The 24,592-nt window shown below is 40.9% G+C and overlaps 2 protein-coding genes and 1 long non-coding RNA gene across 5 annotated transcripts in view; 1 reads left to right on the top strand and 2 right to left on the bottom strand.

The window, feature by feature from the left end:
• Positions 1 to 255: 255 nt before the first annotated feature.
• LAPTM4A (lysosomal protein transmembrane 4 alpha) lies at positions 256 to 11,605 on the bottom strand. Of its 2 annotated transcripts, none has more exons than XM_018088798.1 (7): positions 11,483 to 11,605; positions 6,699 to 6,819; positions 4,475 to 4,551; positions 4,260 to 4,382; positions 3,044 to 3,139; positions 1,558 to 1,656; positions 256 to 1,040 (listed from the first exon to the last, which is right to left on the bottom strand). In XM_018088798.1, the coding sequence occupies exons 1-7, from the start codon at positions 11,588 to 11,590 to the stop codon at positions 966 to 968; spliced, it is 699 nt and encodes a 232-aa protein (XP_017944287.1). In that variant the 5' UTR covers positions 11,591 to 11,605; the 3' UTR covers positions 256 to 965. The 2 variants fall into 2 exon arrangements, with proteins under 2 accessions (XP_017944287.1, XP_017944288.1); XM_018088799.1 differs by having other exon boundaries at positions 275 to 423.
• A 2,243-nt stretch (positions 11,606 to 13,848) lies between these two features.
• On the top strand, positions 13,849 to 16,495 carry LOC108644313. 2 transcript variants are annotated; one of them, XR_001923200.2, is made up of 3 exons: positions 13,849 to 13,959; positions 14,901 to 15,018; positions 16,089 to 16,495. It is a non-coding gene; the product is annotated as an uncharacterized LOC108644313 (long non-coding RNA). The 2 variants fall into 2 exon arrangements; XR_001923199.2 differs by lacking the exon at positions 13,849 to 13,959 and having other exon boundaries at positions 14,460 to 15,018.
• Positions 16,496 to 21,503: 5,008 nt separating this feature from the next.
• Positions 21,504 to 24,592, bottom strand: part of LOC103764388 (protein LYRIC) — a 30,404-nt gene continuing 27,315 nt past the window's right edge. Inside the window, exons 11-12 of the mRNA XM_029965772.1 lie at positions 24,079 to 24,202; positions 21,504 to 23,618 (exon numbers count right to left, since the gene is read on the bottom strand). Of these exons, the coding sequence (XP_029821632.1) occupies positions 23,563 to 23,618; positions 24,079 to 24,202 (180 nt within the window). The 3' untranslated portion in view covers positions 21,504 to 23,562. The remainder of the gene's footprint in view (positions 23,619 to 24,078; positions 24,203 to 24,592) is intronic.

Raw genomic sequence — 24,592 nt, 5'->3', positions numbered from 1 at the left:
AGCCTCCAGTACAATTCCCTTTTCCCAGCTCATACATAAGTACCAATCAGGCAAGCAGAAGATGACAGAGTACTTGAACTGCAAAGGCTTTAGTACAGGTTTATGTGTTAGAGGGAATCCATGTTCTCCACCCACAGGAGGACTTCTGCTGAAGAACAGATCAACCACTAAACCTGTAACTAAGTGTGGGGACTATCTGCAGGATACTGAAGCACTTAAAGAAAAAACCACCACCAAACAGATCAACCAAGGCTATGGTAAACATTTTGTAAAAGATTTATTTAAGTATCATTTATCACAAAGAGGAAAATACATAGAAGATTAGAAGCATGCAACCATCTTCCACATTTCTATTTATTTTTCTTGCATTCACAGCATGTTGTAATAGTACTCCTGTGCCATCTCACTTCTTCCTCAAAAATACTATGTTTCAAGACATAGGATAACCAACAAAAACACAATAAAAGGGAAGATAACATATGAGAAAAGTGCAAAGTAAAAAAAGTCACGTATATACCACATTCAAACCCCTCCCCTTCCAAAAAAACTGATAAAGGCAAACTGTCATTTTGCTGTACGATCAGATTGTCTTTATGAACTACTTTACAAAAAATTAATATAAATTAAGGGCATGATCCTGCAGACACTTATAATTGTAGCTAACTTCAATCAGAGTGGCTCAGTTGGTATTATTAAAAGCCACAAGTTAGTCACATGCATAAGTTCTTGCAGTGTAACGCCCTAAGGCAATAAAATGTTTAAGAGCATTAAGGAGAACAAAAATTAAAGCAAACAAAATCACTCTCAGATGTGTTTTGCTTAGTAAGTTTATATCAAACATATTTTAAACAGAACAGTTTGCTCCTAAAAGCCCTGAATATTTCTATTACTTAAGCAGTTTTGCAAGATTAAAAGACAAAACCCCCAGGAAGCTGGTACAGATGTTAATTAACATAAAAATTGCTTCAGGCAGGTATGTAGGGAGGTGGAGGTTCCTTCTCAGGCATCTTCACTGCCATTTCATAGGTTGGCAGAACATACTAAGAAAAAGACATTTTGAAGTGATTAGTGCAGGAGGTTTGAAAATAAGAAAAAAACAGAACAAAAACATACATGCCCCATCAGCAATTTAATCCTCTGTTGCAGGCAGAAGTTTTTAAGAACTTACTGCTGTTTCTAGTAAGCAAATGAGGAAGTGAAAGAAGGTGCAGGAGCAGTTTAGTGCTCTGTTGAGCCTAACCCTGGGTCATTCATTCCACCCCACTACCTCCTGGCTTTGCAAAGCAGCAAGAAAGGTTTGGACTCATGCAATTAAAGCTTCCCTCTACTAAAACAAAAAACATTCTAGGACTTCTCTTAATTAACCCTCTTATTTTAGGCACCATCAGAATGCAACTGAGAAATAACCCACCAAAAAATTAGCTGCTTTACCGTTTTTAATCTTTCCAGTCTTTCTTTAGAAAGGTGCACAAGGTTTGGAAGCATACAGGGATATGGCGATTTTCTACTTCAAAATTAAACAATGTTGATTCCTTTTATCTGAAACAGAGGTTTTACCTGTGGAGGAGCTTCAAAAGCAGGGTACACAGCGATCTCTGGCAAATTTCTGTTGCTGATGTATTTATAGCAGTTCCATACACAGTTAATTAGATATGCCTGAAAGAAGAGAGATTTCTCTTTTTAAAGACCTCATATGCATTGGTTGAGTCAGAAATTAGATGTTTGATTACATTCCTATGACAAAAAGGAGCATAAATCAACTTAGGCAATACATATCTGAGGAATGGTTGCTATTTCACAGATCTGGCCACATACCTAACCTATTGCTCCCCATTTAGCTTTGCTGTCACGGTGACTCAGAGAGTATGAACCACACAGGTTTTAGCAAAAGAATTCACAGATTCATTCAACTAATCTCTGTCAGCCTCAGCAATGCTAATCAAATTAATCCCCAACTGGCTCATGCTTCTGTGGATCTCAGTCCAAACCTGCCAGTAGGAGGAGGAGGAGAGGCCAACAGTACAATCCCACTCATCCCCAAGGTAGCACTATTTGTCCAACTAACTGCCAGTGTGAAGGAGAAGACTCAAATATACAGCCGGGCTGGCAGCAAAGTGATGGCAGAGCAAAGCTGGTTGGACTTTGAGTCAACACTGACTGCTGGAGAAAGACATGCTACCACGATCTGATGAGGACTTAGGGTTTATATTGTGTAACATTAATGTTTCCCAATCTGGCAAGTTAGCACTTGGTCATACAAAAAGTATCGAATTTCCCAATCTATACCAAAATCTTATCTACTGTATTAGGCTTCTGCTCTCCCCAGTCAGACATTCCTATTGGAGAATATATAGATAATTAGTAGAATTATTTTTCGTTACTTCATTTTTTCTTAAATGCAATCTGAATGCAATAAAAGAGCATTATCAGGGCAAATGTACATTATCAATTCATTTCTCTAATATGATTTGTCTGCACAAGAGTTTCTGTAATTCAAATTAATGCCTCTGTACTTAGATTCTCAAAAAGAAAATAACTGGTAATATCACCCTTCATTAGGAAGGGAGATGCAGTTCTGAATTAATTACGCATTTCCTCATTCTGTCATCTTCCTTTCAAAACATGCATCCTGGTTTGTTAGGCACAGTGAGGGATTTTAAAAGTTTTGTTTAGAAAATTGTATGCTGTAACTCAATATTGTTTCACCACAAGTTTTATAACAAATATTAAAATTATCTTCACATAGGCAAAAAGATGTTATTTGAAGCCATTATGCATTCTTACTTCCTCCTAAGGAAGGGCAGAACTGCATAAACATGCCCCACTGCACACACACAAGCTAGCTGAAGACACTAGTACACAAAATATTAGACTTAAGTCATACCATAACTGAACATCCCAACAATTCTGCTTAGAGAAGTTCTTATCTCAGCATTAAGAAGCCAGATGGGTTCTGAATTCAGCACTGAGAATTAATGCAGAATGACAGCATCTTAATATTTAGCAACTCTTGAAACAGACATATGCTTAAATTTTACCTTACCTTTAAAATGATAAATAAGGCAAAGAACACCAGAACAATAAACAAGAGACAGCTGGAGTCCAAGGAAAGAAGGTCATCTTTGTAAGGGAAATCCGGCTAGTCAAAAAAAAAAAAAAGGGGAAGAGAGAGAAAGGGAGAAGATAAGAATGAACACTGCAGTCAAATATGATAGAAAAACATCCAAACTTCACACCAAATGAAACCAACTCTTGTGTAAACTACTCCCCCAGAAACAAAAGGTTCTGTTTCTCACTAGTTTCTTCTCTATGCTCCCAAAAGCACAGCATTTATCCTGCCTCTATCCTGCAAGAACGGGTCACTACAGCACTGTCCGTGCCCATAGTCACATTATCAGTCTCACGCTAATAAAGATATCCACAAAACTTCCTTTTACGCAGCTCCAGCACAGAATTTGTACTTATGGTCCTCTACAATTCTTTAATAACTTAGTATTAATTACCTCATGGCAGTCCAACCTGTAACATACATGTGTGCAGAGCAAAAAGGTAAAAAGTTGTCCCCAAACTTCAGAAGAGCCAAACAGAGAGCTTCTTCAAACTTCAGACTTCACTTTCCCTGACTACAGTAACAAACACCAATCCAACCTTGTTTTTAAAATTACTTTTTTAAACATCTGCTTGATCAGATCTAAACACCAGCCAGAGTTTGTGCTCCTTGTTAACTGACAGTGCATTCTATCCACTGAGTCTTCTTGCTTTTAAATTACAGGCAGTGTTAATGAGAACTCCATTCAGTTTCCTTAGAAAGTATTGTTGCAAAATAAGAGCCACATAGAATGTAAAAAGAAAACCTCAATCTCAGATTCCATCCCATAATGCTGTAGGACCTTTCCTACACTTTTCCTCCCCTTCTTTACCAAATAAGGGCCAATACATTTTAATCTGCAATAAATTTGCCATAGAGTCCTATTGCTTAAAGGGTTACAAACACCCTTTCAAGTCCTGTTGTAGCCAACACAGTTTAAACCAACAATTCCCATCACAATTCTTTCTTTATTCTCCCTGGCTTTCCTTTGGCAATGATACCTTTGGCCCTTCCATCTCTGATAAGCTCCCGTTCTCATAACCACCCATGGTTGCTGCAGGCTGAATTCCTCTTTCTTATGCACGGGAAGGGAACTGTAGCTCAGTCACTGATCCAATTAAACCAAACCTGAATTTCAAATGTAAAATATCGACTTGAGCTGAACACTTACCAACTGATCCAGGTAATCCTTGATTCTGGGCAAGTAGGTTAGAGAGCTGATGGCAACCAGACAACTGAGCACAAAGTCAAAGAGTTGGTAACAGAAAAATGGGATCAGCCAGCCTACACGATGCTAAGAAGAAATAGAAAAAACCAGCAGCCTCTAAGTTATTTAGTTAAAAATTCAAGTAGCAAGTTTAAAACCAGGACTATAAATATACTTACAGCAATGGCACCATACACCATCATTGCACTGATTGTGAACATGAGGAGGGAGATGGCAAACAAAACGCAGGCATTTTCTGCATTAAAAGAAAAACAATAAGCATCAGTACTTTCCTGGAGTTGTCTCACTGCAGTTGACAGGTACCCCAGCTTTGTCCATTACTATGATCTGTTCTCAACTAGTTCATCTGTGCAAACTAGCAGCAGCAGAATACAGTAGCTCAGATCTCACCTAACAGAAAAAGATCTGGTTCAATAAAACCGAAAAGTATTTGGAAAAATCCCTCTGCCTTAATCAGAAGCCTGACTAAAGCTCAGACACACCAATTACAAACCTGACGTAGTTTGATAGTAATGCACCATAATAATGCTGATTTGCAATATGTGTCAGTGCTGAAAGTATGTGAGTAAATAACTTTACAAATGGAAAGAATCTTAAGTGAAGCTAACACAGTATCAACCTTTATACTTGAAAATGGCTTGGTTATGTAATTCGTTCATTGGCAGTGGGAGCAGTGCTGCTCCTTCAGTAACACTAAAGAAAACAGGAAATCACTGTGTGGAAGGTATCCCATTATTTACAAGAAAAGGCAGTTGAACAGAAGCCAATTTGTAGGAAAATCCAGGACACTCGTGGAAACTGCATGATAAAGATTCTCCTTGTGCATCACAGTTACTGATGACAGAAGCACAGCTGCTTTCCACGAGTTAGATTATACTTTTCTCCTTTTTTAAACACAGAGAAAGAAACCAGCTTGAGAGTCTACAGATGTGGTAAATGAATGTTTTTTAGCAATATTGAAGCCAAACTTTTGTGGTTCTCATGCTTGGAAAAGAGATGATCTGAGAATACTTTCTAGTCTGAAATTGATTTGAAAAGACACTATAGAAGTACTTATGTATCTAATTCAGTACAAGATAATATCTACATACATAGATGGCATCTAGAAAGAGCCCCCCCCGCCATCTGAAATGCACTGTGTTGATCAGACCCAAGTCTCAGCAGTCACCAACAAGTGTGGTTTTCTTCTGAGAATTTATTACTCTCAATATTCACATGCACAATAAAACCTGTAATATTTCTTCATGCACACAAAACCCTCTAGCCCAGAGGACAACATGGGAAATAAGAATCTCTAAGTTAAAAGCATGTGACAGACATTTTACACTAAAGAGTGAAGAAAGAACCTTCAGATGCATCTTTCATTCATATAAGCTTAAGGTTACCAAGTACACCAACATTCGTTACAGAACACAGGACATTTTACAGACATCTGCTGTAATTTTACTTAATATCTTGGCTTTATGAGGCATTTGGTCCTTTCTCCCGCTCTCATTTCATTACTAATAAATGAGAGTTATGATCACAGGTCAGAACTCAGGTCATGAAGACAACACAAAATGCTCAAAACCCACATTTGTGCTGCACTATTTATCCTTTGCTCCACTGGATCTAACCCTCCCTAAATTTTCATATAATACAACAGACTAAGACAAGGCACCTTAGAAGTGCAATACTAAACATATTTCTGCACGTTTAAAAAGAGAAGCAAAATATATGCACAAGTTTACAGATACGATAGTTAAAAAGCTGGGTCACTACAGACAAAAAGCTTGACGCCAATTACACTTGTACACATCATACACTCAATAACAGAGTGAAATGTAGGCTTAATTCTTCTCATGATGCTTTCTGTTTCACTTCTTCTGCAGGTCAAACTTAAAGAAATACTTTGGTTTTACTTGGTGTCCCAATTCTTCCACTTTTCTTAGAAAGACAGCATGGTTTTCTTCTTAGTAAAGTCATACAGAATAGCTCTAAGCTCTTTCCTTAAATCGACAAAGATCAAGAAAAATTCTCAAAGAAAGTCTTTAAAACTGTTTTCTGCTGTTTTACTGAGACAGCAAAGATAGTAAATGTTCATGAAGAAAGCAAGTTAGATATGTTCCACACATACTTCAAGAGTCAAAGCATTATATGGCCAGGAAATCTTCAGAAATCTTATCATCTGAGAGGTTTAGGCATAATATGAAGTAAAAATAATATTCCATGAAGTTCTTTTTATTCTTGTAGAAGAACTCAATCCCAGAATAATTTAGGAGAAGTTCAAAAAACAAGACAATCACATTTAAAAGCTCTATGCATATATTACACGCTAGTGTAAGGCAAATCCTTCACAACACTGCTTTATTTTCTAATCAGCCAGTTGAGTTATGGACCTACCAGCCATTCTCTCGGAAGCATAGTAATTTCCGATGACTTCATACTGGATATCAACTGTTGGCACTATATTTGGATGAGTCACTTCTACTGTCAACAAGATGCCCATCAGCAAGTTCACCACCTGAGAGAGATCACAGTTACCTCAAGGTTATTTGCATTGCAACAACTAGGATCATCTTAATGACACACTAATAATCCTTTATTTCAGTTAGAAACACACTCTTTGCTTTGCCTATATGTGGAAGAAAAAAAGAGAGCCCAACTTACAATGAAATTTCAAGCTGATTTAGTTAAATCTCTACCAAAACAACCAGAAGAGCACCAGACACTTGCTAGGGTTAAAGAATCACAACAGAATAACTTTACAAATTAAGGGGATGGATAACGTTTGTAGGGATTCAAATGACATAATTAATAATATTATTATAATAATAATTAAAAGAGGTCAGGACACAACAGCAGACACAACAAGACACATTTGGAAAGTTTCTGCTTTCTGTCACAAATTGAGTTAATTTAACCAACAAATAAAGTACTAAGTTTCTGTCATGTTACAGCCTTTATAGAAGCTGGGGAGAACCATCTCCCTCCCCTTCCTAGAGAATTTATTAAAACCTCATCAGTCCTTATCAGAAAGGCTACACGAAGGAGAAAGGCTACTACAGGAGAAGTAAGAAAAACCACACACAAAGATTGAACTGCAAAATGTGTAAGCATTCAGCACAGGTTGTGTGCTCACCAGTCCTTCTCCTCCCTCATACTGCCACTGAAGACTACTTCTGTTACCCAATTTTGGTACATACCAGAAATGTCTTCAGTAAGAGCTCAAAGAACCAAAAGTAGCTTAAGCCTCTGTAAAATTGCCTTCAGAGCATTTATAACCTATTCAAGACTTACAGGGGCATAGTTTCTGTTACTAATATCTGGAGAGACATGCCAAAGGTTGCGTAACAGAAAAAGCCATGATGGTATTTTCGAGCTGCAGACATTTTCCAATCAGTATTCAGTACAGTCACCACCACCAGCAGGATCTTTTACAATTAGCCTCAAAAGAAAAACACCAAACTGGTTTACAGTTTCTCACAACTTAAGAATATTTGCCAGGGATTTCTTCTTTTACTGGCCTGGTTCCAGGAGGAGCAGTGGCAAGTCTATGTACAATTATTGAAGCTTTCAGTAAGGAAAAAAGCTGTTAAACATTTCCCCCCAAGGTTTAGAGATATCGTGGTGATAAGCTTGCTTGCACTTTCTGCTAAATACAACTTTCATGATATCAAAGCTAGTCACTTCGTAGAAATGCAACTTCATCATACATTACACAAACTTGTTAGAATTTCCAGCTACTTTGAGTCACTTGTATACTCCATTTTATGCCTTAGAACATAAAATACAGCAGCTAGTACAGCTGGTAGTGAAAAAATAGGTTCAACCACCACTATCTTTAGCCTCGAAACAAGCATATTTTCCCCCTCACAGGACACTGCAGGGTAAACTGTCAAGTTGCTCATCTGTCACTTGTCTACATATTTTACTTTGCTTCACCACTGGTCACATGTACAGAACACTATAATCTCTCACCTGTTTAGTCCTTCTGTATTCTGGCTTTCTGCTCTCAGTTCATTTTCAACCCTTCCATTTCCTCCTCTCTCTGTGAGAGAACTGAGGGTATCAAACTATATGTTGGAAAATACCTTCCTGCTCTAACTTGTTTTAAAAAGCCAGTGTCAAGGGGCAGTTGAAATGTTGATCTCTACTTTACAAAACACAAAAGGACATGTTCAATTATAGCTAAATTATTTACTGTTTACACACAGTCATAAGTTTAACTGCCATGATAGGCTATCTGCCTCAAGAAAAAGAGCAAGCAGGACTTCAGTTACTATAGAAGTACTGAAGAACTCGAATGCCTTGGAATTTTGAGACCATAATTCCACATCTATCACTTTTTTTTCACCCTACCCACAGTCCAAATTTAGCATACAGAAGTTTTCAGTAATTTCACTAGTTCCTGAGCACAGTTCAAAGTATTAAAGATTAATTTTCTCAACCTGAAATGATGTGAAAGGAAATCAGAAAATAGTCATTCAAAGTACAATCTATTAGAATCAACGAGACAGAATAAAAATAGTAACTTAAAAACAAACAACCCAAACCTCTGCCACTTAACACCCCAGGGTTTCCAGTACTCCATTGTTGCTGTTTATGAATCTGTCACAGCACTGAGCAATTCATCACATTCGACATATGGATTTCAATTAACAGCTACAGAGCCAGAGCCTGTATTTTAACTGCTTCCACCCTTTCACAGAAGCTTCATAATACAAGAACACAAGGCTTGTTTCAACTTAACAATCAACGTAACAGGCAGCAGGAGTATGGTCTGGACTGCAAAGCATCGCTAGAGTTTGTAAGTATATACCCACTGCAAATCAAATGTATGTTCACAAATGTCTACATGGAGAAGAAGTCGGAAAAATATAAAACTTGTGTACACATCAGTTTAACCTGAGGATTGAAAACACCACCACCTCTGCCTCAAAAAATCCCACCAATCTTGACAAGAGAGCACTCAATGAACAGTGCGATGTTCTGAGATAACACCTCAAATCCCAGCAGGCCCCATCCTCATCCTTTTTGCTGGGAAATCAAAAATAATAATAAAAAAATTTGCAAAATGCATGTTCAAACTCTTACTCAAAAGGTGGTTCAATTAATACGAAAACCCCCTTAATGTAGTTTTGTAATATTTTACATTTTATATTTGGGATGGCTGAGTTTAACACAGTTTGGTGTAGCCTGTATCAAAATTTAAAAATCAAAAAGCTGGTAATCATGTAGAAAGTCAGCATTTATTACACAGTGGTAACAGAAATATTAGCTCCCCATATGATTAGAACTCAAAAGACAGTGGGGCTATTAAAAAGCATTAACTTTTTAATTAGCGAGTTTCACCTCCACAGGGTACACTTAATGCCTTATCATGTAAGTGCTTCTCTCAGGAGGCCTGAACATGAAGTCTAGGTTTTCCCAAGCACTCAGACTGACTTGGACAAAAACAAAAACTCCTACTTATAATTTGCTTCTTTCCTTTTATGAGGCAAAAGAGGCAAATTGCCTTGCACTACTATACTTCATTTTCCTTTCACTTTTCCAATATTTTTCCCTAAACTTGCTCCCAAATTAAAAAAAAAAAAAACAACAACACGGAGTTTCTGATTTGTTTTGGTTTATTATATCGAAATAATAAAAACTGAAAAAGAATTATTTTAAATAGGGTACTTCAGGGCCTCTAGCACTGTCAGTATTAGATTGGGACCAGTTATATTCCCTGTTTCTGTAAGTCTTGTTTAGTGAATAAACAACTCCAGAGATCCCCCCTCAGCCTCCTGCTGACCAGCAGCAGTTGCATCACTGCCTCCATCGCTGAAGTTTGCTGCCAGAACGCACCAGCCCCTCCCTCCAAAACAATGCTATTGCTTTTAGACTGTTTATTGAACTCTGATCCCATTTTTGCCAGTGCAGTGTTCGTGCTTCCGGTTTCTGGGAAGCACTGTGCCTAATATGAAAGTTTACAGGAAGAAACAAACTTCAAAGCCACACGTTTGCAATTACGGAGTGAGGAACAGGACGTTTCCTTCTCCTTCCTACACAGAACAGCAGTGGGTGTTGCGGAGCAAACCAGGCTCTATCAGTCCTGGATCTCAAGTACGACTCCACTGGAAGTGTCCTTAACTTATCTCTTTGCAACTGCAGCGTTATTTACTGATCACAAACAGCAGCAGCCCTTAGACTGAGGCGTGCTTAAGACACTGATCACACAGCATCAACAGCAGACATTTTAGAAGATAATATCCTTGTTTTCTCTGGACTTGCAGAAGCACTCAACAAGAACAGTGATACAACTGTTTTAGCGAGATGAAAACTTAATTAGATGCAAGACTTAAGAGTATGCAAATAAGCAAGGAATATGAAATGCCTAAAGAAATGGTTACATAAGATAACATGCATGTATTAAGTAGACAAACTCTTATCTTAGTAAAACATCTGGAGTAGATTGTTATAAGACTCCATTTTATGTCTGGTATCAAATTCCCTCAGTACTGCACTGCACGGGAACCCAATCTATCCAGTAAAGAGCAAAATTTTCAGTAATACAAAACTATTCTTCAACTAAACATTCTCCCCCAGCAAAAAGCTACCTCCTTCAAAACAACCCCAATAAAATACAAAAAATACAAACAAAAAACCACCAAACCCACAAACCAAAAAACACTACCCTACAAAGAAAGTTATTACTACTTGTCCCACTGTAACTTACAAGCAGAGATTATTAAGTTGATTTAGAAATACTTCTCATGAGAATCTGAAAGACTAAGTTAGTGCGATATTTAAATGGTGCATTAATTACATTTCTAAACAACCTGACATACTCTTGACCATTTAATTTTTTTTAAAGTTTGTGAGCAGACAGATAAGTCTAATTTTCACTGTCCAAACGGTACTTTGCCTTCAAAAAGGTATAAATTATCGCTGAATTACGATTTAGAGCATTAGGCAAGACCACATAAGACTTCATTGAAAGACCTTATTTCAGCTCAAACAGCCAACAGCTGTCATACTTAAAAGTCCTCACCTCTTCCCAGGTCACAGCTGGGAAGAACCGGATAAAAATTTTCAATGCACAGTTTAACAAAGCGTTTAATACATTTAATATAAACTTCTTTTCTTATAGAACAACACAGCTCTGAAGCACTTCGTGTGCCCCCTACGACCCTGAACTCAACTCTATTTTTCCCTCCAGCAGACTGACTCGTTGCACAGATCAAAGCCCCGTCCGTCCCTGGAGCAGCAGCCTCATGGGCGCCCGGCGCACTTTTCACCGTCCCCAGCATGCATGCAGAAAGAACAAAGAGGAGCTGCAGCCAGGCAACAAGGCGAAACATAAGCACAGTAAGAGAGAGGTAGCAGCTGGAAGTACTACCAGGTCTGTGGCCACGGAAACACATCCCTGTCCTCCGCCCCCAGCAAGTTCCTGGGTTTACAGACACTCCCGCGAACAGGAAACGAAGTGGGGAAGGCAGCGAGGTGCTTCTGTTCTGTAACAAGGATCACTGTCTCCCTACTGTTAACGATTTGTGCTTCTCCTTGAAGTACCAGAAGCACATTCTTGAATTCCATCCATCAGCACGGGGCAAAACTTCCGGAGGTTTTGCAGGTTTCCAAAACAAGTCCGATTCTCAATATTACAATGGACATTTATTTTTCTATTTTAAATGACCTAATAACAGAACCTAATCAGCACCATGACATTTTTTCCAATTTCTTCTTGAAAATGAAAGAAATATCCTTTTCCTAGAGTTTTGTTACATTTCCCACCCCCTACCTTGCTTTTTCTTCCAGTCCTCTCTCCGGCCACTTTATTGTTTGACTTTATTTTTATGCATTTTGGTCCTTTGATTGGCAAAAAAATGTAAAGGATCTCCCCATACTTGCTTAAGATAAACCATGAACTCTCCAAACTCAAATCCCCATGCCTGTAAAAGCAGTTTCTGTGCATGGCTCTTTCACATCAACCCGTTAAAATTCAGCATTCTCTATTTTTTTTACAGTCTGGGGAAGGGTAAAGGAAAACACAGTCTTTGGCTACAGCTTCAGAAAACAGAAAAGTTATGATTCAACTTTTGTAAACTATCCTCTCATTTTTACTGCCCGCGAGGGGAAGGGGGAAGGAAAGATGAAGAAATAACTTCAATAAAGGGGAACTCAATTGGTAACTCAGTTCCGTTTAAGGGAACTAAGGGAAGTTAGGGCTCCAGGCCTTTAACTTGCTGGTACTTTTTTCACGCTTCTATTTCACCCTAGTTCAGAACTATCTCTAATATTTCATCTTCATCATCACCGCTCTCTCTTGGAAAGAAAGAGCTCACCAGGCAGAAAGCAAAGAAGTGTTTTGGGAGCCAAATTTGTTTCCATCGCTTCTCAGCCCCTGTGCTGAGAACACCAGAACATGGAATAATCGGGAACTTCCCCTGTTAGAAAGCTCTTCGACAAGCAAAAGAAATGCTCATTTTGGACACAAGGACCTTCCTGTCCGAGCTTATACACCACAGCTAATCCTCCTATAACACAAATTCCAGTCTCCTCCAGCTCTCCTCCCTTACCAAGGACACGCTCAGTGCTGTTTAAAAGTCTCAATCCCTCCAACACAAGAATGGCAATATTAACACAACCCCTCCGAGACCCAGATTACAACGCTCTGAACTTTCCCTTCACTTTCTTTTTCCAAGTACAACAAGGGAGGCCGCCGAGGGACAACTGGGCTTTGTAAGGGAAGGAAAAGGGACTCGAGCCCCGTCGGGTGACCCCAGGAAACCCTCTCGTCCAGCTTCCCTTCAGGAAGGGAACAATTCTCTGGGGGGCGGGGGAGCCAGAGCTCCGCAGCCCCTCGGGAAAGGAAACAACTCCCGGGGTGAGGGGAGCGGGAGCCCCTCGAAAAAGGAAACAACTCCCAGGATGAGGGGAGCGGGAGCACCCCGGCCCCTCGAGGCGGCCACGCGCGCGATGAACCTCCCCCCACCACCACCACCTCCCCCGCGCAGCGCGCTGCGCGCGGGCCCCCCCCACCGCGCCGCGCCGCCGCCTCCTCGCCCGCCGGCCGCCCCGGGTACTCACCATGTACCCAGGTGTCCCAGAATGATGGTCCCGGTGCGCACATGGCAGCAGCCGCGCAGCAGCGGTGCTGTAGAAACGGTCCGGCTACGCTTGAACGTCAATGGCGGCTACACAGACTCCGTCCACCCACCCAAACCGCCCGCGCCTCTCCAGGCAATTCCCGAGGCCCGGGGCCGGTAAAACCCCCGCGCGCGCGTCACCGCGTGCGCTAGCCAATCAGGGAGCCGAGAGGGGGTCGCGGGGCGGGTCCGAGTGCCGCGGAAACGGGTGACTGGCGGCACCGCGGACCAATCGCACTGGCCTCCGGAGTGCCGCCCCGCGCTCACCTGCGGGGGCGGGGCTGTGTCCGCCATTTTGGGTCCAGCCCACCCATCCCACAGCCCCTCGGGCGGTGCCGCTCCCTGCGGCGGATCCGGCGGGAACACGGTCTGTCATGCTCGCCCGGGGCACGAGGGGCAGTTCTCCGTGCTGCGCCGGTGTGGGGTGACCGGGCCGAGGAGCTGGGGCTTGGCCGCCGTGCAGGCAGCGAAACCATAGGGGTGAAACTGTTGTCCAACGACAGCGCGGTTTCCCTCTGTTCTCGGTGCTGGTGAGGGGCACCTCGAGTACTGTGTCCACTTTAGGGCCCCTCACTACAAGAAGGACATTGAGGTGCTGGAGAGGGTCCAGAGAAGGGGGGTGAAGCTGGGGAAGGGTCTGGAGAGTAAGTCCTATGAGGAGCGGCTGAGGGAGCTGGGGGTGTTTAGTCTGGAGAAGAGAAAGCTCGGGGGTGACCTTATTGATATATACAACTACCTGAAAGGAGGTTTTAGTCAGGTGGAGGTCGGTCTCTTCTGCCAGGCAACAAGTGATAGAGAGGATGAGAGGACACGGCCTCAGACTGTGCCAGGGGAGGTTTAGACTGGATATCAGGAGCAACTTCCTCACAGAAAGAGTCATTAGATATTGGAATAGGCTGCCCAGGGAGGGGGTGGAGTCACCATCCCTTGGAGGTGTTTAAGGAAAGATTGGTGCTTAGTGCTGTGGTCTAGTTGACATGGTGGGTTTTGGTCACGGGTTGGACTCGATGGTCTGAGAGGTCTTTTCCAACCGAATTGATTCTGTGATTACGGGGCAACCTTTAATTCCAAAATAAAAACCAGGAGTAATGTCTCCTGGTCCTGGTTTGGGCCAGGACAGGCTTAATTTTTTGCAGTAGCCTGGAGGGGGCATGGTCAGGACATGGAGGTTATTCTGTACCTCCTTACAGGTTATTCTGTACCACCTCGTGGCATTGCTGGGGGCAGGGAAAAGGGACTCTCCGTTTCAGGAAAAGGCGCTCGTTGCAAGGGAAAGGCAATCTCACTTTCATGAAATGAGAATTTTTTTTTCTTATGAATAGTTTCTTTTCATATACTCTCTGTCATTACTATTGTTGCTATTCCTGTTAGTTTTCTTATCTTGTTGCTGTTTCCAGTAAATTGTTCTTATCTCAACCCATGATCTTTGCATTTTGTACCTCTAATTCTCAATTCCATCCCACCAAAGCAGGAAGGGGAAGAGAGAGAAAGAGCACAGAGTGCAGTTTTTGGAGAGCCTCAGTGGGGGCACTGAATTGGAGAGTACCATTTCTAAACCACAACACCTGAGGAGAGCCTGAAGCTTTGAGGTACTGCTAACGTCCCCCAGCTTTCACTGAAATTCAGCCAGTGCTGTAGAAGATTTGCTATTCTTTTGCTATTCTTTTGTGTTAATTCCTTGGATTAAGTAATAAGATTATACTAAAATCATAGGTCATAACAGGGAAAATAGAAGAGGTGAAATTCAGTCCGCAAAGGTGCTTTACTTTGTTGGTTAGTCCAGGGCCCTGTTGATGAGTGGGTAACGGGAATGTTTCATTAGTCCCACTGAAACCTGCAGTTGCTGTGCATGTTAATGCACATATTAATTAGAAATAACATGTATAAATCCAAGTGCTGTCTTTGTATGTGTACCACACGTACAAAGTGGTGTCCCCACCACTTAGACACGCAGTCTCTTGTTCCCACATGGAGAAGGACCTATAAACTTCCCCTGACCCAAGGGTTTCTGCAGACCTGAGCTGTTGATACAGAAACACACTGTTTATTTTACTCCTTTATGCGAAACTGCAAGTATGTTCTTCTTGGCAGTGTACAATCAGTTTGAGACACTCACAAAACCGTAAATATTTGCCGTGCATATATACACCAAGATGTATGTCAGTATTAATACTGAGCTTTTTCACCCTGAACAATGAGAAGGTAATGATAGCGACTGTGCTTGTCCTTTTGATATATGCCAGATCCTACAATTAACACATTTTAGTGTTTTAGCTGCTTAACCTATTTTTAAACATGAGCTGTTGCTGAGTTGTTTGAAATTATTTACTTAAAGGCTTTAAAACTGACCTTTTTATTTTAAATCCCCAGTGTTCCGTAATTGGTGTTTTTCTTCCTTAGGGCATATTTCATTTTTGAATAAACATGTTGTAAGTGCTGCTAAGACTGCTGTAATGATCCTATTATAAACTATTGTTTGTTTCTCTAGTACTCCTAATGTTCTCAGCCCTGTGCACAGATGCCTTAATTATCAACACTCTGATTTAATGTAGCGAAAAGGGACTAATTTTAATCAATATACATGCATCCATGTAAATAAATAGAGAAAGAATGTGCATTTTATTGTAATCAGTCATTTAAAAAATCGGTTTCCTCACAGATGGCACATTGGGAAGCCTAAGCCAACTGTTCCTGCTGCATGCATGCCTGAATTGATTACATTGTTCTGTGGAGCTCAGAGACTCTCCCTCCTGTTGGTCTGGCCCTGTGTGAAACAGGAATTCACAGTACTAGAATGAGTCAGAAGTGAAAGCCAGAGCCGCTCCCCCGAGCTTGGACATCAATTTGGAAACACCTAGATCCCACTCTCAGTCCAAATGGTTTGTGAGGGCAAGTGTTCCAGCTAAGATCTTGCAGTTGGACACTTTGCCTTTGCTTGCATCACTGGCAGCTCTCATGTCAGGCTCAGATCTTCAGGGCTATTTTCATGAGATGAAAGAAATCTTAATTAAGTGTTCATATCTTTGTCAGCCAGACTCAGAATAAAAATTGATGCGATTCCCTTGAGCTTCGCTGCTTGTTATACCCTGCAGACAACAAAGATACTGGGAAGAATAATGTGAATCTCATTTAACATCACAAAGAAGCTTTCCACAGCAGGATAGACTGATGTGAAACTATTGAATGGGCATAGAAAAAACTCTCTACTTTCTCTTCCCTTAAAAAAAAAAAAAAGAAAAAGAAAAGATTAAAAGAGTATTTTGAGAATGATTGCATTGTTTCCTGTACTTGGGGAAAGAGAGAATAGGTTAATGATTTTAGTCCTACCCTCTGTGAAAGATTCCAGTTCTTCTCTGCCACAAGCAGCCCAGATGACCTCAGGCAAGACACTTCCTTCTAGCTGATCCTTAATTCTCTCCTTTTTGCTAGTTCAAAGAGGATTTGTGAGGCTAAATATATAAAAACTGAAGGGCTCATCTTACAGCCATGACAGCCAGAGCAAAATCTTGGAGACGGAGAGTACTGGTAATAAAACTTTTCCTCAAACAAATAGCAAAAAGACCTTGGCATGCAGGACCAAATTCCCTCAACAGTAAGAGCAGGAAGCAGATCTGCAAGTCCAAAGCAGCTGCAAAAGAATGATTTGGATTCCTTTACTAGCATGATACTTAACTCTTTCCTCTCAGCAGGTAGGGAAGGTATGATATCACAGTGTTCCTCATTAGCCAGACTAGTTAGGACTTTCAAAACCCATGTCTAGACAGGAGATTTGCACTTCTGTCTTGAGAGGGCCTAGCAATGTTTTACCAAATACAAATTAGTTTTGAATAATCATATCTGAATAAAGTGACAGCAGAATAGCTAGGATCAGGTAAATGAGAGACCAGGCTGCATTCTCCTTCAGCTTCTAAGTTCAACACTCACAAGATGTCAAAATCATGGAGCACTAAGGCTGTTTTCTCCTGATTTTTGTAATAGCACAATCTTTCCCTTTTGTGCCGTTCTTCAGTCTGTCCTTGGCTAGGAGATGTTGGTTTAATGCTGTCACCGTTACTTCTCTGCACGCACTGTACTATTGCCAGGATGGAAATATTTTGAAGGATGAGATACGGTTCTGCTTCAGCATTTGCTCTGTTGTGTGAAGGGAAACCTGCAGATCCTGAGCTGATGACCATATGTAACCTCCTCAGGCAGAGTTCATATCAGTTTATAATGAAAATATTATTATTAATATTAATATTATCACAATTGGGGTTGGGAGACTGAGGCGTGGTGAGATGAGCTGATTTGACCAACACTACAGAGGTTAATCAAAGTTGTAGGAACATCAAGCAAGTCCCTTGTGCACTGGGTTCTTTACTGGGGAATAAAAGGTGCAGTGCAGGACATGTTGGAGCTCCTTCTTCCCCAGTGGAAGTCACTTAAATATAAGGGCAGTAACAAGTTACTCCTATATTTTTTTCCTATAGCTGTATGCGTCTGCTACTCTGCATTCTAAAATTAAAAAAGGAAAAAAATGAGGAAAGGTAGCTTCTCAAACTCGGTTATTTTCCACACTGAACAACCATTTTTAAATTAAAAAAGCAAAGATTTTCAACATCACAGAGCAGGTAATATCTTTACATAGATACTGCAATATGTAACACCGTATCCCTTCAGCAGAATTTAGAAAAATCCATAGAACTGTTGCAGAAGGTGTGAAAAATATGCAGGCTAAGATCATGGATTGACTTTTTGCTTCCTTAAAAGATATAAGAATGTACTAAAGTAAAAGCAAAGCATTAGCATATCAGTGAGGGGAAAAATCCCTCAAATAAATTACTCAGAGGGAAACTTTGCTCTTGGTGACTCACACAGTGAAATCCTAGATATCCTGAAGTCAGCATTAACAAATTTTACCAGCATTTTTCTCCAAGATGGATTCTGCTGGAAGAAAACAATGTAATTTGGAGAGTCAGTGGTTTCTTGTAAAAGAGGTAAGAAAGTAATAAGAATGTGTCACAATGACTGTTGTGGTTATTGAATTTACTCTTGTTTACTGAATTAATCAACATCACTTTGGGATTCCTAATGTAATATTCCAAGCTTCTATACTATTTGTTCTAGTTGGTTGCTGTTAACAATATGAATTATCTTTTACCAGCAAGAGTCAGTTTAACTCGGTTCCAAACCTTTTAAACTAAAGGTTAGAAAATCAGCTAAAATATGACAGCATGATGTAAAATTTCTCTAAGCACAAGACTGTGTTTCTGGGTGACTTTCTCTGTGCTCAGGTTTTCTGAATCTCAAACATTGAATAAAAATTCTCATCTTCATTTAGAGAATCAAAATCTGATAAACTAAAAGAGCTGTGGTTCATTTATAGCAGCCTCCACACAGCTGAGGAGCTATGAAAATGTCTAAAAATAACGCGATCTAAAATGGTACTTGCAATTTCAATATCTCAGTGCTTTCACATCAACAAACAGTGAGTGCTGGAAAGGGGAAATGTCCTGTACTCACCAACAGCCTCCCCCTTCCAGCCCTCAGCCCGGCCCTGCCCTTCCATGAATCTTGGCAGGGTGAATAGGATGAGCCTAAGGACCCGAAGGATACCTGTTCAGGGAAGCAGGATGTTCCCTTCTGGTGGTAGTGATTTCTTTACACATTGACTCTTTGACTGGGTTTGCAATTTGAGATGCCAGCAAAGATTTCCAGGAGGAACACAGATGAGTTGAATAAAGCCATTTATCACTTGTCTCTGTAACATGCACTACACAGAACCAAAGGAAAATTGTGCATGCAAAGAGAAATTAAAATTTGATAGAAAATAAAGTTTGCCAAGTTTCTGATATTCTCTTGATGGGACGATAGAGGGGTCAATTTATGTCACAGTGGCCGTTTCCCCAAAAGACACAGGGAGTTTGTTTCTGAGACCAATGCATTACCACATCCTTTCAATACGGGAGGACCTTCCCTTTGCAGATGAGAACATCTGTGAGGCTGAATGTCATGGATGGCACATAGTGCAAAGTTCAAGTTGCCTTGAAAATACCCCTGGGTCTGATTCAGTATGATCACAGAAGAGGGACAAGGTTTCCTCTATTTGATCTTTGTAGCCCATGACTTCAAAACCCTCTCTCCTCACAACGTCCAGCTACCCTTAGAAAATGTGAGCATAATAAAGAAATTATTTCCTGCCAGACAATTAGCATATGTACCTGCTCCTTGGCTTGTGCAGATATGTCGGCTGTGCCACCAATCTGCAGATTGGGTGGAACCTTGATAATTATAGACAATTACAATGGTCAGTTATGGAAAATTATGGAGCAGCAGGCCAAATTCCTCTCTGCGGTTGCCCCACTTAACCCTGGCAGTGTTACACACGTTTGCAGTGTGAAGCAAAGCTTCAGACTCTGCATCTGCATCCTGCTGTCTGCTTGTGAGTAAACACAGCTTTGTAGGTCAGCAGTTCATCACTTACAGCATCAACCACATCTTAATGCCAGAGATACGATGGATTCTCCATGTATGGGTAAGGCCCTATTATTAGGGATACAGCCAATCTTTCACCTTCAAAAGGCTGCCCACAAGAAAGAGCATTATTACAAAAATAGAGTAGATTGAGTTTAAGCGAAAGTGGAAACTTTAGGCCATATATTTCATCATTTGCTGCTGGAACAATTAATTGCTTTCTCCTAACCAGATCATAGATGTTTCCCAGCCACACTTCAGCCCACCTCCCACACCATGGCTGCACCAGAGGCTTGATTTCCAGCTGCTGGGCTATTTGCAGGCACAGGGAGAGCTTTTGGCTGCTCCTAAGGCATGTGCCTCTGAAGCAGCTAATAAATTGCTTAGGGAAAAGGCAGGGGGAGCCAGCTGAACCTGGCCCATGAACTGAAAATTAAACTACACTGGGTTGATGAATGACCAGAGAGGCTACTCTCAGTTTACTCTTCTAAGGGATAACATTCAGCTATAGCTCAAGCAATGCTTCAGCTTGTTGGAGGGATGTTGAATCTTCTGTGAGGATTTACCCTAGACTCCAGCTAGCAAAGATCGGAGACTAGGAGAATGTGCACATCTAGCAGATTCATTTAACCCTCCTGGAGCCAGAATCAGCAGAGCAGGCTGATAATCTGCACAGCCTCATAGAAGAGAAGGGGAAACATGTTTCAAGAGCACAGAAACCAGGGAGTAACCTGAGCATGCGGTGGTGAAGGAGTGTTTCATAAGGAACTCAAAGGTCTGCTTTTCAAAGCATCTGTGAAGGCAATTTGATAAGCTGTGTGATGGTCTTTTAGCCTCTGAGGACTGGGAAGAGAAAGAATGGAAGTTGACAGCAGTTGCTGAGCGCTTTGTGTTTGTTTTTTTTTTTTTTAAACTCAGTTCTCTCACTTTAGAACACTTTCTCATCACTGAGAGCACGTGCAGCAGTGGCACTGGGAGGTGTAGTGCAGGAAGGCTTCTGGCACTACCACAGCCATATCAACCAAGCAGAACCCAAAATACCCTTCCTAAGTGCTGACAAAGCAGATGAATCACACAAGCAGGCTATACATTGCCACCCAACTTGCCCTGAAGAGTGCTTTTCAATTATTGAGGAAAGCCTCCAATCAAGAGTATTTAGTCGTAGGAGTGTATTTTCTTTGCCTACATTAGAATAGGGTATTAAATAATGTGCTGCTCTAACAGCACTATTGAACCCTTCTGTATTACTCTGATGGCTTCCCATCTGTGAAGCTGCAGAGCCAGAAGAAAAATGCAGCTCTCCAGATAGCACTGATGTCAGTAAGAGAGGTACTGATGAATTTGACAGAAAAGCTGGATAATTTAATCTGCTGCTGCTTGTCATCAGCACCATAGTCAACTTGGCAGTGTTACAGGTCTTCATTCTTTTTTCATCCCAACAACAGAAGAATGTCATGAGGATTTCCTAAACATAAAAGGGTTCAGATGAAGGAAATCTCTTAAAAAACATTTATAGTACCTTGAAAAAGCTTAAAAATGAAATGGTTTTAGCCAAAAACACATGCTCTCACTCACACACCTACAAATTAAATAAAACTGTTCAAGAGTGCGGGGCTTTGGATAAAATTTTTCATTTTTTTATTATAAAAACAGTGACATTTGAAGTCCTGAAACATTGAAATAAAACAGTTACAAAGACATCAAAAAGTTTGCAAGCAGATATAGAGAAAAAAGCAGAAGAATTTTTTTTTGGAGATGATAGAGGTTATATTCAATGCTAAGCAGAGACCATGGGCAACATCCTGGCCCCAATGAGGTCAATGGATGTTTTACATTGGCTGCAGAGATAGCAGAACTTTGCTTATTACCCACATACTCATTAGCACATCTTCTAAACCCTTGAACTTGCTGTACCGGCTCCTCCAGTGAAGCCATGTATTTTCGTGTTATGCATCTGCTCCAAACCAGTTACTTTCCAGATAAAAGCCCTTTGGTCTAGTCAGTGCATTCATACACTGCCAGTGTTTTCCTATACTGAGACTCAAACACCAAGACGGTGGGCTGCTAATGGTATCAGTTAAGATTACCCCTCCTCTGCCTTTCTGAAACAATCCTGCTGTGCTAAATTTCAGAGCACACAGCTAACTACCCTAAAAATCACAGCACAAGAGATCTGCCCTTTACCATATAGTAGCTAAACTCTAAACACAAATACATTGCTGCAGTTAATTGCTTCTCTGAAGGGTATGGCTGCTTTGACAGCTATGTAACAGATGAAGGCCATCAAGGTAAAAGTATTGAGCTGCAGGTAAAGCTCAGATGAGTCGGGATCAGGGACAGGGTGGCTGCCATGGCAGAAGCACGGAGCTCTCCTCTGGCTCCATGATGCAAACAGGAGTGCAGCCGTGGCAGTGTAAAGCCACATCCCTGGTTACTCAGTATCCCAGTGAAATGGGTTTCACAGCATCAGCCCAAAGCCTACAAATGTGCACACATTTAACATGCATTAGTAAAATAACCTTCCCACACCATCTCCAAAGGCAGAGTCGAATGCAGATGGAGATTTGACAAACACTCTCTCATCCTTCGAGGCAGCACTTCTGGGATGGGTCAAGTCTGAAGAAATCCTCCCAGCTACCACCAAAGCTGCAGCTCCTCTAGGGATAAAGGGCTTCTGCTTTTAGTGGTGTCAACTCAGCATTGTTTATAAACCACAGTATTCAATTGTAACACATTCTCTCCTCCATACTATGAGCTCTCTGACAAGGAGAAATACACACTTGTCAATAAATACTAAATTGACATTTTTAAAAATTTCATTCACAAATTTAGTTTATATTACAATATTCAAGTAACAAAATGATAAAAACTTCCAAACAACATGTGAAGAAAAATGTTTTTAAAAGTTATCTCAGTCTATTATAAGTATGAATGCAACATGCTTGGACATACAGACTTTAAAATTTAGCCCACCAGGAAATCCAAGGAGAAAAGAAGGTTTAGACCAGCTTTCCAAACAAGTTTAAAACCTCCTTTAGAAATGTTCCCTTGTGGAGCACGCTAGTCTGATGTGGGGTAAAAAGTATAAATATGGCAAGGTATGAGGCAAAGTCTGACTATAGCAGCCAACAAGGATTTAAAAATATTTAGGAGGTTTGAGAATGATCCATATTATTCTCTCCTTGTCTCTGAACAGTGCTTCCTTCTGTACATTACTAGCCTGTCGATGAGTATCTCTGCCAAAATGCAAGAGGAAGCCAGACTAGCTGGTGGATCCTCCATGGGACCACAGTACAACCACAGTCAGGTACAGCCCAACTATTTCTACAATGGCATATAACACTACAAGTTGACAAACAACATGACAGTGAAAAACTGAAAGGACCTAATGCAACCAGTCAAACTCCATTCAACACCTTTTGACCGAGGGCAGCAGTTTGCAATGAACAGCCACTCTGTTTCAAAACCACCTCCTGTGCACAGCCTGCTCACTCTCTCCGTTCTCTCACACACTCACGCTCTCTGGCTCACTGTTCCTCTTCTCCTCTTCCTCTCACTGGGAGTCTCCTGAAGTCTCCCTTCGCTTTGGGCTCAGTGTGGCATCGCAGAAAGCAGAATCCTTGCAGCTCATCAGTATGCCTGCCCCATCGGGTTGTCACTCCAGCAGCTGCACAACTCCCTCAAGTCTCTTTCTTCATTTTCTTCCTCTTCCTCCTCTCCTTTTTTCCAGATACACCTGCCATACACACAACAGGGGCCAGTGCACAAATGTTCCATGTGCAATCACATCCCTAAGAACTGTTGGCTTTTTGCCTAATGAAGGGGATTTAAGGGTTGTTAGATGTGTTTAACAAGGGCCACCTACTTTTGAGGGTAATCCAAAGTCATGGGGAGGGCTCTGAATGTTTTTAGTGGGCTCTGACTCACTCAGACACGTTTCCTTCTGTTTTGTGTTGAAAAAAATAACTGTCACTAAATGCAATCGTAGCTTTGCTCAGTAACTGAGAGGAGCAGGAACAGGTATTTGTCACAGAAAAGCCTCTGTAATACCGAGTAATGCAGAGGCTCTCAAAGAATTAACATATACAGCTAAAGGAGAAACATTTTGCATATTCACTTAAAAATGCATTTGTGAACACTTCTCAGATTACATATTATTCTGAAAATTCATCAGATGTGCAAAAACAATCACTTACCATTACTGGGTGAATTATTAGCAACATCCAAGGATTTTTTGAAGGAAACAGAGACTGCATCACTGCTATAGTTTGTAGATATCAAGTCCCTTGGGCCTTCTTCCATTCTTGTTTGCAAACCTTGCTGGGGTTTAATTGAAACAATATGCTTCACTAAGCATACGAGTTAAACGAAATATATGCAAATACAGAATATGAGAGAAAATGTCATTATTGGGGGGCATTTAAAGAAACTGTAGGACAAATTAATTTTTACATGTTAGAATATTCCTCATGAGGCATGTCCTCAACCTACCTCCTATTTATTTGTTTTAGAGGACATTATAGTGTTGAAATTGTCTTTAATTATGATTTTTCCCCTTGCTTCCCCCAGTGAATGGAAGAACAGCAAGAAATATTGAGATGAAAGTACTGTCACTGTGTAGTGACACTGAAGAGTAAAATGAGCCTCGTGTCTGCTAAATGTCCAAAGTCCACAGGAACACTGGATGTAGCACAAGGAGTGTGATGAGCA

Source organism: Manacus vitellinus, unplaced genomic scaffold, assembly GCF_001715985.3.
Source record: "Manacus vitellinus isolate BGI_N305 unplaced genomic scaffold, ASM171598v3 scaffold_11_pilon, whole genome shotgun sequence".
NCBI lineage: Eukaryota > Metazoa > Chordata > Aves > Passeriformes > Pipridae > Manacus > Manacus vitellinus.
Note: the sequence above shows the minus strand (reverse complement) of the source record. Positions and strands in the feature narration are given on the sequence as shown.